Below are 12,320 nucleotides of genomic sequence, written 5' to 3' on the forward strand. Positions count from 1 at the left end.
GTTCTAACTGCTATAACTTGATTTTTATCCTTTTAACCAACACATTCGTACAGTTTAAACAAGGATTCTAACCTTTTCTAAACTTCGCGTATCAGCGTTGAATGCAGTAAAAAAGTTTCGGTTTCGGCCGAATTTTGCAGAAATATTCGGCCGAAACCGAATAATTGCGAAAACCTTAGTTTCGGCCGAATAAATTCGGCAAACCGAACTTTCGGTGCATCCCTACTGATAATGACGTCGAACGAAATATTATATCAGTTAATTCAACAGTTTCTAACCATAATCTGTCGTATTTTAGAACTGAATATTTATTTGATCAAAAATCAACTTTAATATCTAATCCTTATCACTCACTTTGATGACGAAACAATTCTTGTAGTTTTAACTTTGTGACGTCATCTGCAAATATACGTGGATTTGGTAAAAATGTTTTTCTTTGATGCAATGCACTGTGATACTGTTTGAAATGAATGATGACCTTGTCAGAGCCACAATGTCTACTGAACAATATTCCGTGCGCGCATTTGAAACATCACGTGACTTGTATAAACAGATATTGGTGACCTGGATATCGTGGGTTCAAATCCCGGTTCGACAAACACCAACTTTCCATCTCCCACAAATCAATGTTGGATCTTAATTTTCATCAACTGTGTTTGGGTTGGAATAATACATAGAAGTAATACCTCGTTGCCGTGGCAACGCGACACTAGGTGTCTCCATTTGTAAAGTGGATGACCTTTGAATTTCCAAAACACCGCGTGGTGTTTGACCTTGTGTGACGTCACGTGATGTGCTCGTAAGGTCATCGGTTTTTGACCCACTGCGTTCTTCTACAAACCATTGGTAAGCATAGAAATGTTAAAATCGAAGCTTATTTTAATCACAAAGTAACAGATATTTCGCTGACACGTGACTTTTATAATTTCCGTCACCAACAATTCATGTTTTGTCCAAATTTCAAATAAAACATATTTTTACCTTCTGATAAATCGAACTTTCTGGTAAGTGGCTTAAACTGGCGAAGCGGAACAAGTGGTCTCTGATTGGCTGAGACAGGATCGTTTAAACTCATTTGCCGCACAGAATCTGTCACGTGTTGCAAAATGTCAGCTGGGTTTTTCTTGTCTAACAAGCGTTGATGTCGGTCGCGAACTTTCCGCCAGCACAATATTCTGTGACCAAACCCATGCTACAGGACAGCATTGTCCAACCGTATGTTCTGGGGTGTTTGAAGTTTCGCAAATTCGTTCCGGATGCTGCAATGAAAAGTTATCGCTGGGTAAACACAGTTGTCCACAATGAAGTTTCATTTCAAGCACTTCCTTGCTTACGTGTTCTTAATAAGTCGCATGTCTTTTACTCCACCTTGTACAGTTAAAATTTTAACAGTAACTTTGTTGAGTGACTTGTGCTCACCCAACAAAACCATTCCAAAACTTCCACCACCGACAATAGCTGACCTCGGGTCGCACATAATCTCACCAACATCAATCTCATGCATCTGTGATGAAATCCATGTTTGAAAATCTGCTTTCTAACTTAACCAATTAAATTGTGCCACGTTTACCTTACTTTGACCTGGCATGATAACGGTTTAAACTTTTTGCTTCTGAATTCCCTCAAACAAACGTTGTAACCCCGTCGTACAATGGAATGATTGCTCTTTCAATCGTGTGACAAGTCAATCATTAATACCATGTCTTTAATTTTTTTTTAGTTTTTACGAGATTTCCATCCTGTGAAATCCAAGCAAATTTTGCAGATTTTCAAGCTTATGTTGCAAAATACTTAAACGTATTTCGGAAACAGGAGTTTTTTGATCACATGTCGTATTCAGAAAGTTGCCATGGACCCCCTGACAATTCTTCACGAATCCATGGTTCACCAGAGTTTACAATGGCAACGCCCCAATTTATAGAGGCTCAAATGTTACCCCATCCCGTATAAATCCCGAACAGCGAATTTTGCAAATCGAGCAAAATGTCGGTTACTCTAATTTTAATTTGAAATTTAAGCAAAAACGCTACTTTGTCCAACTGCCTGTTTTATTCGGAATGAGATGCCAACAATATAGGCAAACAGTTTATCACGTGTTAATCTTGACCTGATATTGTATGAATTTAATGGACCTGTTTTAATGACAGTCATTTTAACACCAGCTCTTAATTATAATCTAGTTGTCCATAGTTGCCTAATAATACGGATTGTTACGTCACAATCACATAAAAGTTCCTCTCAATTAAAACAACAATCACTATTACGTCACAATAAACAACAATGGTCGAAGAGTGTTTAATGTTTATTACAGGCCTCCACGCCTTACTGGGTTAAAGTCACCCAAACAATCAGCATACAACGCGCTTGGAACAATCGCACAATCAAAAAGCATTATGACGTCACAACAAAGCGTAGCAGGAAGTTACGGAAAGAACGCTTTTGCTTATAAACAATCAGGCCGAGAAGTTTTAAGCTGGTCATGTGTCAATAAATTACTCTTTATGAGTGTTGGATTTTGATAGTTGGACACTAATGTATTGGACCTTTACATGAAATATAATTGTTTATGTTAAACCCTTAAAAGTGTTGTGTTCTATACCAAGAAAATAAGCTGACTTTAAATTCTGAGATTGTGGTTAAATGCAAACAAATTTCATTGTGTTTAGCAGTAATTATTTCCAACACTTAAAGTTGCAAACGTATTCAAACACTTTAGACTGTGTCATTTCCAGAACAAGTAATATGTTAAACTAAATACACTCGGTCACAAAGCAGCCAATATTGTACATTCCAGTTGGTTATATGAAACCAAAATTATCAGAGATATGGAAATAGGAGTTATCAGAGGCAAAAAATTGCCTACAAGTATTAAAGGAAGAAGTACTTTTGCCCACAAATTCAAAAGTATAAGTAAATATCACAACAAAATGTTAAGTTAAAAGACTGTAATGTTGGTAAAGTATTAAATATACCAAGTGCTTATCATGTAGGAGTACATTATTAAAATTGTTTGGGTTTTAGAACTCTAACTTCTGATAGTTTGCAACCCCAAAGCCACAAGAAGTGACATCATCCAAAACTATGTATAAGCATGTCCACATAAAGATCTTAAGCGCAGCACGACCGACTTGTCTGTCGTTGTTGTTGGATATCGACCCCTGCATTGCCACCGGGTGCATCCTTGCACGGGGTCTGAAAAGAAAATAGATTCTGAGTGAGTTGGGGAAAAAATTAACACAACTTTGTTTGAAGTTGACACAATAAAAAAATAAAATATTTGGTGTGAAATTGATGGTTGTTTTCTCCTATCCCAGGTTTTGGTTGTGTTGTGACTTTGGTTGGCAAGGAAAGTAATAATCTGGTATTTCTTAGGACCTGACTTGCATGGGCAAAACCCACTGAATGGGAAACTTTATATACACTAATATTCAAACATTATCAGGTATAAAAGGAAATGGGTTGGCGTCAGATTCAATATAAACAAACAAGCTTAACATGTTTGCTGTTTAACAAATATTTTCATAAAACAAGGCAGGTTATCACCAACATCCTTTATACATGCATACAAAGTAGGATGGGGGGTCCTCACTCAAATACATTGTTTAAACCTCTTCCCATGTTTTAAACCTAAACCCACCAGAAGCCATAAAATGTGTAACAACACACAACAACAACAAACCTTATGCAATATATCAGTGGCCAGAGCAAAAAAGGCAGTTTCAATGTTGATGTTGTTTTTTGCGCTGGTTTCGTAAAACTTAATCCCGTGTTCCTTTGCGATCTGCAACACGTAAACATAATTACGATTATTTAAATTTAAACCTAAATATTCTAATTTCACAATAATTGTTAAGAATGAGTAAATGTAAAATAAATTACACCCTTCTGTCTCTTTGACCTTCAGCTGGTTCAGAACAATGTTAAAATGTGGCATTGAATTAATATCATGTTATTGTAGATGAATGGGACAATGTTAAGTCCATTGTTTGGTTCTAAATTGGTCAGTACCCTCTCATATCTGGTTTGCAATAAACTAAACCAGCTATTTCACGACCTCTCAAGGTCAACGACAAGTGTGTTTACAAGGTGAATATGGGGGTTACCTGCTCTCCACGCTCCTTGCTGATCATCCTCTTGTCCTCCATGTCACATTTGTTGCCTAGCAACATTTTCTCAACATCCTCACTTGCATGCTGGACACATAAAGGTTGGTATTAAAACATCACCATATGCTAGACACATAAAGGTTGATATTAAAACACCACCATATGCTGGACACATAAAGGTTGGTATTAAAACATCAACATATGCTGGACACATAAAGGTTGATATTAAAACATCAACATATGCTGGAATCAAGTAAAGATCATCATGATTGCCAGATTGTCAATGGATTGGTTTCAACAAATAACTAGATTTTGGTTAAGTTTGACAAATAGAGAAAAGTTATCACAGGCAATTGGTCATTCAGGCAAAACCCTTTGCACATGTGTTTTTAAAGCTCACCCCATTTATTTGGTTTTAAAAGTTTTTTCAGGAATTTGTTCCCAATTTTTCCTCAGTGTAAATTTATATGAATTTAACAGATCCAAACCTCTTCTATGTTCCGAAGCCACTTTGAAATATTTTCAAAGCTCTTTGCATTTGTGATGTCATAAACGAGCATTATTCCATTTGCACCTCTGTAGTAGGATGTGGTGATGGTGTGGAACCTCTCCTGGCCGGCTGTGTCCCTGGAACCAAGAAATTTGTTTTTTAATGGAGTAACATAAGGATTCTAAAGTTTGTGATAAATAATAACATCACCATATTCATATTTTCTACACCAAAGTACAAATACAAGGGGATTTAAAAATTATTCTCTTTACATCCAAGCAGGGCATCGATTTTTTTCTTCGTATCGAACATCTTGAGAAAAATTGTCGTGCATGTCGAATAGTAAAAATGTCGTAACTGGTAACTAACGCATGAGAACGACCATGTTTCAAATTCAAGGGTGCTTGCACTTACATAAGTTTGGAATACACGTTAAAATAACGACAAAACAATTGAAAACCTTGCATGTTATAGGATGCTATGTCTCTTTTAAGGTCCGATTGAACGAAAAATGCAACTTGTTTCGTAACAATGCCACGTGTTCGGTAACAATGCTCCATGTTTGGAAACAATAGTTAGTTTTAGGTTTAACGCCCTTTATTCACTGAACGTCAAAGTAAGTGCTGGTTGGTTTTTGCATAGATTTTGTCCAAAAATGTATTGCGGTTGGGTTTATTTAGCAATCTAAACAGACAAATTTATTTTGGGTGGGGATCCCGAAAGATTATGATATTGAGTTTTCAACACTATGCAACCATTCAGTTAAAAGCTGTTGTTTAATAGTGACTTGAAATACAAATTTCTCCCCAAAAAATAGTTTGCGTTTTGAACTTAAACGACTTATACTGGCACCAGTGTCTTCGAACCACTTTTGCCACCAGCATGAAAGGCAAAAAATTGACAACTACATGTTAATGGGAAAATTATTGCCGTCCAATCTTCAAAAAAGGAAAACTAGTAAGATCGATGTGAATATTGCAAGATTGGCGTGACCGATACGTTAGGCTAAATTGAGTAATTTAATTTATGGACTTTGGTAGATAACAATAGAGTTGGTCTGTTTGTGGTATTGTATATCGGTAACTTAAAATTTATTCACTTCTCCGTGTCAAACACTTAGAATGGCGAAAAAAGCATAAATCGACACCCTGCATCCAAGTACAACACTTCATAAACTCTAAAACGCGTAAATCTTGTCATAAAACCCTCCACATCTTAGCATCTGTAAATTTACATCTCATTCAAATGCTTCTTCCTGTGATGTCATACTTGCTTTGTTTTGTCACAGTGAATCATTTCACTGACAATATGCAGTCACATGACTTACAACAATAACAGGCAGTGGTTGATCAAAGTTTGTAACACATTTTATCACCCAAAATCACTTAATGCAACAACTTACATTTTGAAATGCAACTGATGTCTAACAATAGAAACTACTCTTCACTGTTAAACGCTTTTGGAATTTAAAGGAGTTATAGGTCATGTTTGCACTTAACCATAAAGTTGGATAAACATAAAAACCTCATATGATGTAAAAATAATTGCTTAAACTTACCAAATTTGCAATTTGATTTTTTTTCCATTCAACTCTACTGTTTTGATTTTAAAATCGATTCCTGAAGTAAAAAAAAATTATAAACTCATTATTGAAAACATTATAATCGATTTGAAGATGCAAAACTCACCGATGGTTGAAATAAACGTGGTGTTAAAAGCATCATCAGAAAATCGGAAAAGAACACAAGTTTTTCCAACCCCAGAATCTCCGATAAGAAGAAGTTTAAACAGCAAATCGTAAGTCTTCTTGGCCATAATTTTACCTTGCTCAAACAAGGTACAATACACAAACAGAAATTGCCTAAAAAGGTTTAATTTAAAATATTTTGTCAAATCTGCATAAGAAGAACCCCGTCAATACATGGATTTGTTGATCCACAAAACATTATGAAAAGGATTGAATTCTGATAAAGAAATGAGTGTTTTAATGCTGGCATTTACACAACAGCCATATTACTTTATATGAAGCAGCTGTTTTTTATGATGTGACTTTGACATAAACATAGAAATCCCTTCAGAATGGACTTCAAGACACATAGTTTTGTAGATTGCCAGATGAATTTTTTTCCAATTTTGACTACCTACAATGAGAAGCTGATTTGTCTCAAAGCAAATTAGGAAAAAAATGAGTTTAAAGTGAAAATTTTCATAATGCCATTTGTAACAAGATTGGGTCAAAACCTTCATTTGCATTCAACAAAGGGGAACAAAAAAAAAGAACAAAATAATTCGAAAAGTAGTATTTAAAAGAAAAAAAAGTTGCCAAAAGACATTTCCCAATTAGTAAGAAGTAGGATATGTTATTTATAATAATATAATTGAATCATTTGTATTTTGTGCAAAAAAACAATAAATGAACAATGAACATAAAATGGCATAGGCACCGATAAAACGATGAAGGTTATTGAGTCAGGCGCCCATGTGAAGGTGATTTCCTCACGGAGAATGGTAGTTGGTCGTACTATCCACTACACAATATAAAGCCAAACCAGCAAATATTGATGACATGACAGTATGACACCACCAATCTAACAACAAAGCGAAAAGGCAGAATAGTGTTCAACTGAAAAAGACATGGCATTGATCAGATATATTTACGACACTTATCCATAAATTCTTTGCACACACAACAAACATCTCCCAAAACTTTCTTACTTCAAGTTAACAAAAATAATCCGCAACATCTTCCTAAATTTTCTCTTCTGTATACATTTTATTAATCCGCTCCATTTAAATCCATTTTCCTTGAATTTTTTTTCAGCAAATTACGATTATTGCCTAAATTAAGGCTTACATTTTACCAATGTGTAATCTTTAACAAGATGGCTATTCATGCGGAAATTTTAAAGCAATTTTGATATAAAACGTTTTAGTTTTGAACAAGAAGTCAGGATTAATTGTCAATACTGTGAGGTAGAAAATGACGTAATATATTAGGGCCCGCACCCCGTGACGTCACGAATCACTCGTGACAAAAAGTCCAAACTCCGAAACAAATATTGTCGTTCACCAAACTGAATCTTAACGCTGAATTTAACTTATCTCGATCAGATTTCCGCAACGTTGTTTGTAATTGTTGTCACAAATCGTCACGCGTGACGTCAATACTGCTGCGTATTATCAACGAACTATTTCTATGACCGAACAATCACACCCGGTCGTAGAAAGCGCGGGGCCCGATTTGGAAAGACGTTTTAATTTTTTGCTAATTTTTGCTTGAATTAGGATAAAAATTCTACAAACAATGCGAAGACAAAACAAGAAAATTGCTGACGTACAACTTAATGTGGTAAATCAAAAAATATATATTTTTAGCTTGTTTGGCTTTTGAAAATCTACATTGTTAAGTAGGTAAAATGCTTCTTTTTATGAGGCGCGTGATAATTAGATAAAATTGGTGAAAACCACGCACCACGTTGCTGTAAATTCTCACATTCCCTTCACTCCTTTCAGTCTTTGTAAATATGCTGTGGAATTTTAAAATAGCTTCTATTTTAAATTTAAACTTACTTTAAAACAATAAAGCAGATTAATAAAAGAGTGATTTTGCACAAGAAGAATTTATTGTGGAATTTGATTGCTAGTTTTCGGAAGATGAACTAGCAGAATAATTTTCAAGGACAGGTAATATATTAAATCTGGTTGACTTGCACATATTTCGACTGTTGTTATGACGTCATATTTTGTTCCTTGGATCAAAAAAAACTCTCTTTACTTCATTGTCAGACACAAAACCACCGCTTCCATTTAAAATATCAACACCAAGCAGCATACAAGAACACCTTGGCTGGTTTCCACGGTGTCAAGATGATGTCAATTGAGATCCATCGAATACAACCTTGGAGTCAAGGATTATTTCCACGGTTATTTGCCAGATGTATGTTCACCCGCCATTCCAAAGACATAAAAAATATATTGCAGACACTTAAACACGCAGACGTTTGTTGCGTTGTTCGCAAATTCCTTCTAAATTCTTCCTTTTTACTCCCAAGTACTTTATGTGGTTGTCAGGCCACATAAGTCCTTCCGATAAAAAGTATTTTGGTTTGGTCATTATATTTTTTTCCGAAGTACATTGCATTGGATTTTGCCATGTTCACATAACACCCTGAATAATTACCAAAGCGGTTAAGTTCGTTAAAAGCTTCTTTGAAACTGCTTTCCTTTCCATCGAGAATGATTAACGTATCATCTGCAAATAGCGCAACCTTAATTTCCTGTTGACCTATGTTTACGCCCGCTATCATTTTGTTATTTTGTATGGACAAATTTAAAAATTCTATACATATCACAAATAGAGTTGGTGATAGCGGGTCACCCTGCCTCACTCCTCTCTGCACATCAAAAGCGTTGGACATGTGATTATTGTTTATGACCAAACATTTTGCTTCAGCGTAAAACGTTTCAACCCACTTAATCAAAATGTGTCCAAACCCAAACTTTTTTAAGGCTATTTTTATAAAGTTCCAGCTAAGGGAATCAAAAGCTTTGTAAATATCCAAAAAGAGTAAAGCCGCAGACTCTCCCGCTTGCTTTACATAGTCCATAACATCAAACAGAAGTCTGATATTGCCCCCAATATATCTGCTTTTTACAAAACCAACTTGCTCTTTCGAAATTACTGAGGGGAGAATCTTTTTTATTCGCATATTAATAGTTTTTGCTGCAATTTTGTAATCAGCATTTAATAAGGTTATAGGTCTATAACTCTCCGGGTACAATGGTTTTTTTCCAGGCTTAGGCAACAAGGTAACAACCCCCCAGGCCATTTGTCCAGAAAAGGATCCAATTTTACAAGCGTAGTTAAATGCCTCAACCATTTTGCCGTTCAAACATTCCCAGAACTTTTTGTAAAACTCAGCTGGAAACCCATCTAGTCCAGGCGACTTGTTGTTTTTCATTGATTTTAAAGCCCTCAGGCATTCTGCGGGAGTAACATCACAATCACATGACTCGCGATCAACGTCGCTTAACACTGGCGTGGGAATTGTGTCCATATAGTGTTTCACGTTTTTATTCGTTTGCGCTGGGTTAGTTTCTTTTTTATAAAGATTTTCAAAATATTCTGCGAGTTGCTGTAGAATCGCAGTTTGATCGGTTTGTATGTCATCTTTATGCATTAATCTAGTTATTGACTTTTTCTCCATACGTCTTTTTTCAAGATTTAAAAAATATGAATTATTTTTTCCCCCGTATTCAGCCCAACGTACTCTGCTTCTCACAATAGCACTTTTAGTTTTGTCTTCAATAAGACAATCATACTTATCCTTCAGTTCTTGCCTTAACATGGTCGTCGCTTTATCGTGTGGCTGAGGTGCTATATTTAAACTTTCGAGTCTTGTCTCAATTTCTTTTTGTTTTGCACTGGTTTGTTTACGTTTTACGCTGGAGAATTTAATCGTATGTCCTCGCAGGTTACATTTTAGGGATTCCCAAAGTGTTTGTGGTGATACAGTTCCATTGTCATTGAAACGTAGAAACTCTGCCACCCACGTTTTAACTTTGAAACAATAATTTTTGTCATCGAGGAGGGAAGTATTAAATTTCCAATATCCTTGACCCCGCTTTACTTCATCTAAATTTATTTCTAGTTTAACTATGCTGTGATCGGAGCGGACGCTTGGGATCACTTCCGTGCTCCCACACTTTCCCAGAATATTATCGGTCACTAAAATAAAATCAAGTCTAGTGGCACAAAAAGGATTTTTTTGGATACGTGTGAAGGTTTTGGAATTTGGGTTTTTAACTCTAAAGACGTCATACAATCCAATGTCCTCCATTATTTCTGTTAATTTTTTACTAGCACGCTTATTATTGTGTGGCGTTAAACTTCCTCCTTTATCCAAGTTGTTGTCAAAGACGCAGTTAAAATCTCCCCCGATTATGATGTTATCATTTTCAAACTCATTGCTAAGAGTCTGAAAAGTTTTTCTGAAAAAGTTTGGGTCGTCTATATTCGGGCCATAGATGTTGCCTATAGTAAATCGAATATTATTTACACTGATGTCCAGATAGATAAAGCGGCCGTTTTCATCTACAATTTCTTTATGTTGCTTATACGACAGTTTTTTTGAAAACAAAACAGCGACGCCTCTACTGGTTGTAGTGCCGTGTGAAGCCACTATTTTATTGCCCCATTCTAACTCCCATTTTTTTAAGGTTCCCGGGGATGAATGTGTTTCTTGTATCAAAATTATATCAAACTTTTCTGGCGCAACAAATAAAATACACTTCTTCTTTTCCGGTTATTTTTCAATCCAGCGACATTGTATGTTATGAGCTTCAACATGATTGCAGAATAAGAGTGCACTTACTTTTGTATTAACCAGTAATATCCTGGCCTATATTTAAATCGTATTCAAATTCGTAACCACAGTTACATCTAAACGGTAAGCTGCGGGTCAGTGTTTACAAAAAAATCTTATCACAATCACAGTGCACCACTGTAACGTCGCATGACATGTTGTCACAATTTTTGTTCATACCTTTTTTGGGGATTGCGTTTAACGTTTCGCATGAGCAGGAAACGGCCGTCTTTTCACATTGGTGGCATTCTAATAATCCATTCGCTAGTTTGTACTCAGGCTGGAATTTGTTGCAGCAAGGCATCAACGTCAACGTTAAACTGCATTCTGAACATGTGTTTTTTTTCGTTTTCTCTTCTACTAAAAACGGTTCTGCATTGCCGGAACAACATAGATACACCACCGCGTACTAATGCTTGCAATGTAAGCACCAGTATTGTGTTGTTTCTGCATGTAGTCCTCCTTCTTTTTCGCAATTCGGGCATATGACTATAAAATCAGCGTCCGAAACGCTTTTAGGAAGTTTGTTCCTTCCAGCATTCTGCGGGCTTGTGCTCTCACGTGGTCTTTTGGGCGTTGATTTTTGGGGCAAGTCAGCTTCTGGGCGTGTAATTATTTCGTTTTGTTGCTCCTGGTTTTCAGAGCGGTCAGTTCCTTGTTTTGTCTGGCCTTTAGGGTGATTTGCTTTTCGTGAACTCTGCTGTAGTTGAGTTTCTTTTGTTGGTTTGTCGAATTGTATTTCAGGATAGTCTTCTTTTCTCACCTCACAGTCCTTTTGTTTGTGGCCAATTTTGCCACAATATTTGCATGTTGATTCTTGTCCATTATACTTGACATAGAACTCAAATCCATCCACATTTATATAGCTTGGTATTGGGTTTTTTTTCCAGGTCTTCTTTTTTCATTGTCGCAATCCTCATTCCAGTAAGTAAATTATTTTTCTCCTTTCGGTGGAACATCTTTTTTACTTCCCCATAACTGTCCTTCAGACCTTCAGCAATTAGTTCATTTGAAAAAGGGATGGGCACCCAACCAACAGCCACATTGATTAGGTCAGATTCATAAAGGCGTACCGTTTTAATGTTTTTTGTTCCTTGTAATGCTTCATAGAGCTTTACCACATTTTCTCTCGATGTGCATGTTACATCCACTTTGGTGCCTTTCATTTCTGCCACGCCAATGACGTTTTTCAAGTCATATTTTATTTCTTGAAATATTTTTAATATTTCATCTCTTGGTAATTTTGTAACAGTCACAAAAGTCAAACAGCAAGGCCTTTTAAATGAAGACTTGGCTGCCTTGCTTTTATTAGCTGCCTGAGCGTAGCTAGTTTTGTCCCTCTCCATTTTGCGTCCGCAC

The 12,320-nt window shown here is 36.1% G+C and overlaps 1 protein-coding gene and 1 pseudogene across 1 annotated transcript; both read right to left on the reverse strand.

Moving 5' to 3' along the window:
- Positions 1–2,284: 2,284 nt before the first annotated feature.
- Positions 2,285–6,487, reverse strand: LOC145902077 (ras-related protein Rab-10-like). The gene is made up of 6 exons (XM_082989931.1): positions 6,285–6,487; positions 6,155–6,215; positions 4,595–4,733; positions 4,104–4,193; positions 3,680–3,781; positions 2,285–3,192 (listed from the first exon to the last, which is right to left on the reverse strand). Exons 1-6 carry the CDS (start codon positions 6,409–6,411, stop codon positions 3,109–3,111), a joined length of 603 nt encoding a protein of 200 aa, XP_082846057.1. The 5' UTR covers positions 6,412–6,487; the 3' UTR covers positions 2,285–3,108.
- Positions 6,488–11,370: 4,883 nt separating this feature from the next.
- On the reverse strand, positions 11,371–12,307 carry LOC145903241 (uncharacterized; annotated as a pseudogene).
- Between the last annotated feature and the right edge of the window lie 13 nt (positions 12,308–12,320).

This window comes from Ascidia mentula, chromosome 5, assembly GCF_947561715.1.
Source record: "Ascidia mentula chromosome 5, kaAscMent1.1, whole genome shotgun sequence".
NCBI lineage: Eukaryota > Metazoa > Chordata > Ascidiacea > Phlebobranchia > Ascidiidae > Ascidia > Ascidia mentula.

Coding starts and splice junctions, on each gene's coding strand:
- LOC145902077 (XM_082989931.1), bottom strand. CDS start 6,411: ATGGCCAAGAAGACTTACGATTTGCTGTTTAAACTTCTTCTTATCGGA. Junction 6,216..6,284: donor CACGTTTATTTCAACCATCG/GTGAGTTTTGCA, acceptor TTTTTACTTCAG/GAATCGATTTTAAAATCAAA. Junction 4,734..6,154: donor AAAATCAAATTGCAAATTTG/GTAAGTTTAAGC, acceptor TCTTGGTTCCAG/GGACACAGCCGGCCAGGAGA.